Source organism: Nannospalax galili, unplaced genomic scaffold (genome assembly GCF_000622305.1).
Source record: "Nannospalax galili isolate Female #2095 unplaced genomic scaffold, S.galili_v1.0 scaffold1613, whole genome shotgun sequence".
NCBI classification, from domain to species: Eukaryota; Metazoa; Chordata; class Mammalia; order Rodentia; family Spalacidae; genus Nannospalax; species Nannospalax galili.
Window position 1 is genome coordinate 150,798 of NW_008332100.1, and position 6,318 is coordinate 157,115.

Consider the following 6,318-nt stretch of genomic DNA (forward strand, 5'->3'; position numbering starts at 1 on the left):
TGTCTATGCACATGTCTATGCACATTTATTTCATGAACATCTATTTACTAATTTTTATTAAAATGAATATATTATAAATTTATTTATTTTTATTTCAAGTGTATGAGTGTATTGCCTGCCTATATGTAAGTGCACCTTTGTCATACAATGCCCATAGAATGCCCCTGATGCTTCAGGCATCAGATCCCCTGAAACTGCAGTTATGGATGGTTGTTAGTCGCCATGTGGGTTCTGGGAACCAAACTAAGGTCCTCTGCAAGAACAATCAGTGCTCTTTTCCGTGGAGCAATCTCTCTGCCTGTCTAAATTTATTTTAACGTTAAAGATGTTCATTTACAAAATGTCTGCCCTCCTACTTTAGCACCAATGAAATAGTAATTAATGTCCAGATGAATTTAAAAGGGGGGTGCAATTAGGGGAGGGGTTCTAAATATGATTAATGAAATATGCAAAATTTCAATAAAATATATGTTGAAAAAAGATGAATTTAAAGCAATCAGTTATTAAGTATGTTACTTTTCTTTCTTTCTTTCTTTTTAAATAGACCGTTGTTTTGTTTTACTATTTTGACATATGTTCCTGCTATGTATCCCAGGCTGGCTTTGAACTCCTTCTCTCTGGTCCCCAGTGCTGAAATTATAGGCATGACCTGCAACACTCAACCCTTTAATACATTTATTTATATTTATTTATTTATTATTTAATATATGTGTGTGTCTGTCTTCCTGTCTGTGTATGTCTGTGTGTCTTTGTGTATGTATGTGTGTGGACCATGGGGTACATGTGATGGTTAGAGTACAACTCCATGAATTCAGTTCCCTCTGTCTATCCTGTGGGTCTCCAGAATTGAACAGCGGAAATCAGACTTGGTGGCAAGAGCCTTTATCCACTGAACTATATTGTCACCTTCCCCCAAACTATTTTAACAGATTTTTTATTTATTATTTTTATTTTATGTGTATGAGAGTACTGTCTGCATGTATCTTTCTTCCCGTCTGTGTATGTCTGTGTGTCTTTGTGTGTGTATGTGTGTGGACCATGGGGTGCATGTGATGGTTAGAGTACAACTCCGTGAATTCAGTTCCCTGTCTATCCTGTGGGTCTCCAGAATTGAACAGCAGAAATCAGACTTGGTGGCAAGAGCCTTTATCCACTGAACTATATTGTAACCTTCCCCCAAACTATTTTAACAGATTTTTTATTTATTATTTTTATTTTATGTGTATGAGTGTACTTTCTGCATATATGTAAGTGCACCCATGAGATAGCTGCAGAGATCAGAAGAGGCCATTGAATTCCCTGGAACTGGAGTTACAAATTGTTGTGAACTTACATGTGGGTGCTTCGACTCAAATTGGAGTCCTCTGCAAGAGCAACCAGTGGTCTTAACCGCTGAGCCATCTCTCCAGCTCCCCACCCCCACCAACTCCTTTAAAATATGTTTTCATCTGCTAATCACTGAGGGGAAATACATATACTGAAGTACCACTTGGACTGCCTGATTGTGACCAAGCTAAGTAGCATGTAGAGCCATGAAACAATTTTGTGAAATTCATTGATCTTAGGATTTTTACCTAGGATTCATGGTTCACACAGATTGTTGTGAACTTACATGTGGGTGCTTTGACTCAAATCGGAGTCCTCTGCAAGAGCAGCCAGTGGTCTTAACCACTGAGTTGTGAAATTCATTGATCTTAGGATTTTTACCTAGGATTCATGGTTCACACATTCTTTCTGACAATTGTACTCAATAACACTTGCCCTATTTTTTAAAATGCACAATCCTCTTGTATTTTATATATAAATTGGTTTTAATTTTGATAATAGAGTTTTGGGGTTTTGTTGCTTAAATATTAGCAACTGTATTTTACAAATACTCATCTGGTTATAAAGATTAAAACGATGGACTGTAATTTGAACTACACTCATAAGATGCTGGAAAACACCTTATTGTTGAAAAATACCGAAAAGGGTATTGAAAATACCCTTGGAACTTGAAATTTTACCCTTAACTGCTAGCTGAGAAACACTATTTTAAATTTATGAAATATTCATTAAAATAGTTTATAATGAAATTATTTACACACATACATACAGTCTAAAACAGAAAATCACAGGTATCCACACTCATATTTACTGTAATGAAAATTATTGGCTACTGAGCTCGTTTTAAACCCTGAACAAATATATAAGGATATTAAAATTGCTAACGTCCAGAAACAGCAATAAGATTATTGTCTCAATTTTCCCTATGTGAAATCTAAGATTTTAAGGCTGAAGGAATTCTTTAATGCAAAGATTAGAAGCAAAAATATTAATAATGACTCTAGTAAATGTATTATCAGAGCCCCCAATCATAATGCCTGTCACTGTATATGACCCCAAATTAAGATATATATATATGTAGAAATATACATCTTTATGTGAATATGGTGTATGTATGAATTCATCTATTTTTACACTGAGTCTGCATCTACTTTTCTGTAGCAATGTTAAAACAGCATAAAAGCTGAAACAAAACCCAGTAAATCCACACATGTAAAATTAGTTCTGGGACCCAGTTATCAGAACCTCTTAGGTGCTGTGATTACAGGAATGCAGTACCCTCCTCCCTGGTTTATGAGGTGCTGGGGATCAAACCCAGTGCCTCATACATGCAGGAAAATTATTCTACCAAATATGCAACATCTCCAGCCCATCATCCCAGTTCCAAATATATTTTCTGTAGTACAATTCTCAATCTACACTTTATTAAAATCTTTCTTCATCTGGTAAATAATAACCATTACTATGTTCAACATTTAAACATGATCTAGGAAATAATAATATGACCAATACATTTTTCTCTAGAAAGGCAGATTTGTAAAGGCATTTTTATTGTCTTATTTTGTTTTATGGAAATTTTAGTTAAGAAAAATATACTTCTAAGGGAAAATTGAATGATCAGCACTGTTAGGATTCTGAAATTGGGGGCTCTTAAATAGACTGTCAAGAGGAATTCACATCTGATATGGGGTTCTTTCTCTTACAGTGAGGTTTTTAAAAATATTTTACTGAGTTTTTGTGCATTTCATGTAGTAGTTCATTATCAAATGCCCCCCATAGCACACACACACACACACACACACACACACACACACACACACACACACACACCTGATTTCATGCATTCTGTGAATTTTGAAGAGGCCATTAAATCTAATTTAAAATTGAGATGCTCACTGAAAATTGGAACAAAAGGCTCTAAAAGGCAAAAATTAGATTATAAAAGTATACAGCATGTCATTGTTTTTTTTTTTGTTTTTTATGGTTTTCTTTTTTGTGGGTTTTGCTTGTTTGTTTTGTTTGTTTTTGAGACAGGATCTTTCTCTGTAACCAAAGCTGACCTGGAATTGGTGATCACCTGTCTCAGGTTCTGCAGTGCTGTGATTGCAGCTGTGAGCCACTATGCCCAGCTGTGAGCCACTATGCCCAGTTACTACTTTTTCTTAATTTAATAGATACATGAGAACCATTCATAATACTCTGGTATCATATGATGATTCTGTGCATGTACACAGTGCCCAAAGTTTCAATCAGGTTGACCCATAAACATTTAGTGTTTATTTGCTGTCAAGCTGTCCACTGTCCTTTTTTCTTGCTTTTTCAAGTAAACGGTACATAATTACCATCTGTGGCTCTCTTACAGAACAGAGCACACTGAACTCTTATCCAGCTATAACTCAGCCCACACTGAGCTGTTCTCCCACCCTCTACCAGATTTTCCAACTACCATCATATCTTCATGGTAAAATTTTGGGCCATTTAAAATTTACCTTTACATTCCTTTGGGTTTTTTTTCATGTTTTTCAAATACATTTTTGTATGTATGAGTATGATTTTAAAATATTTTACTATGTTTTTAGCTGCATAATAATAAGTACCATAAAATATTTATTGATTCCAAAGAAGATTAGATTTGCAAATACAAAGATATTATCAAGGATTGTTTTCATTTTCATTTTTGTATCCTGGGATTCTGAGTGACTTTGCTTTTTTTTAAAAAAAAAACTGTTTTGTGTTTTTCATTTTTTTCAATAGTAAAACACTTATCCATCATAAATAAAAAATCATAAACATTAGAAATATCTATGTGTAGCTCTGGGGTATTAAGATTTCAGTTATTCCTAAAACATATAGCATTTGAAAGAGATTGTTCAAAAGTTCCAAATAATTAATTTAAAAAGCATAGTAACTGTAACTCACACTATAAAATATAAAACAGCCATTCCCAAACTGAGATCACACAATAACTATTCCTTGTTTATCTCCATCCATACAGTTCCCCAAACTGTAGTACTTTGAGGAAAGACTGTAGGAAGTAAGGGGCTACAATGTCCCTGCCGTTCAGTGACCCTGTCCCTAACTGATCATACCCCCGAATAGCAATAATTGTAGACCTCTGTAGTAAGTTCAGCTGATATGAATAAGGTTTCCCCAGTTCATGAGAACATCGTTCAGGGTCCCTTGATGTTTGTACGTAGCTGTTGGTTAGGGTTCTTTATGGCTCATGCTTTTCATGTTCATTTTTCTCATTATGCATACCATTTTTTACAGTGTCTTAGTTTAATTGTTTATCGCTATGATAAAAATACCCTGACAAAGGCAACTTAAGAAAGGATTTGTTTGGCTCACAATTCCAGATCAGAGCCTGTCATAGTGGGGTAGTAAGCGGCAAGAGCCTGAGAAAACTGGCCCCATGACTTCCATGTCAGAAAGCATATGAAGGAGCGTGTGCCGGTGCGCACTCATTTTCTTCATTCTCATACAATCCAGTGTCTTATGCCAAAAGAGTGGTGCCACCCGCAGGGGGCAGGCCTTCCAATCTCCAGGTAATCAAGATGGTCTGTAACAGACATTCTCAGAGACTAATTTGAATCTAGACAGTCCCTCACAGATGGGCACAAAGGCTTGCTTCCTAGTGTCAAGTTCACAATACTAACCATCAACAGACACTTTTTATTGTAATTCAGTGTGTTAAGATAGTTTACAAAATATTTTTTTCAAATAGGATTCTCTCTTCTAACGTAATTTGTCCATTTGTCTCATGATAAAGATTCCTGGATGGCAAGCTCCTCGATATCAGCAAAGACTTTCAGCCATATTATGGGGAAGGAGGACGCATTCTAGAGATCCGGACTCCAGAGGCAGTGACAAGCATCAAGAAGCGAGGAGAAAGCTTGGGGTACACGGAAGGGGCCTTGCTGGCCTTGGCCTTCATCATCATCCTCTGCTGCATCCCGGCCATCTTGGTCGTCTTAGTCAGCTACAGACAGTGAGTATCTAGAAAGGCATTCAGAAAGCTCCCTGGTAAAGCGGCTTCATTATTGCAAAATGTTATTGGTACATACGGAGCTTTCCAGCCTGTACATAATCACCTTCCTCAAGGGGAAACAACACATACTTCCTGTACATTTCTCACAGAGGGCTGAGTGATCCTGTGCACCTAATAAGTTCTCGCTCACAGGGGTATTATCGCCTATAGCTTTATGCATTCCTTTCTGTGGGTAAAGACTGCCCCCCAGGGGGAAAAAGCTTAAGTCTGTAAACAGCAGTGTAAGGTCTGGAACTTGGTTACATTTCCTGTTTTATTTATTTATTTTTCAAAATCAAAGCAGATACATTGACCTCCATCCAGACAATATACTGTCAGCAGAGCCATCCTCAAGTCCCAGCATTCCGAAACCTGTGATTTTTGACATTTCTTTCTTTCTTTCTGAACACCCTTGTTAGAGTCTATTATATTTAAGTGTATTACATATAAATGCATATTTTAGCTGAGTAGAATCTTAGTTTTACTTTTTGCTACAGTAAAACACACTCCTTTGCAATGTGTATATTTAAAATTATTTAGGAACTTCAAAGTAGTCAAGTAATTCAAGTGTTTGAAGTGTCTGTAATTGAGGAAAGTTAGGAATACACTGGGCCTGACACAAACCTTGAGAAATTGGTGATAAGGGCTACACATCTTAAATATACTCCTACTGAGAATGGTTTAGAAAAACAACGGAGAGCTGATTAAGAAGAGGAATAGCCCAGAGAGAGCCATAAAAAGTAAATAATAGACAATTATCATAAATCATATAAATTGCTTGACATAGAAAACTATAAGAAATAATGGTAGACTGGCTATTCATCTTTAAAATGCACATAGGGAAGTACTAAAGTGCTCCTTATATATTTTTCACTGATATCTTTCTTTTCAAATACTGATATTTTTTCTTTTGAATACAGTGACTTAATTCTAACCCAAAATTCTCAAGGAATGTGCCATGTGAG

General features: G+C 36.0%; 1 protein-coding gene across 1 annotated transcript in view; it reads left to right on the plus strand.

Moving 5' to 3' along the window:
- The window catches only part of LOC103729251 (protocadherin-15-like), a gene marked incomplete at its 5' end in the record, with an annotated part of 182,914 nt that overhangs the window by 150,597 nt on the left and 25,999 nt on the right, over nt 1–6,318 (plus strand). The window contains 1 exon segment of the mRNA XM_029560706.1: nt 5,096–5,314. Coding sequence (XP_029416566.1) covers nt 5,096–5,314 — 219 coding nt within the window.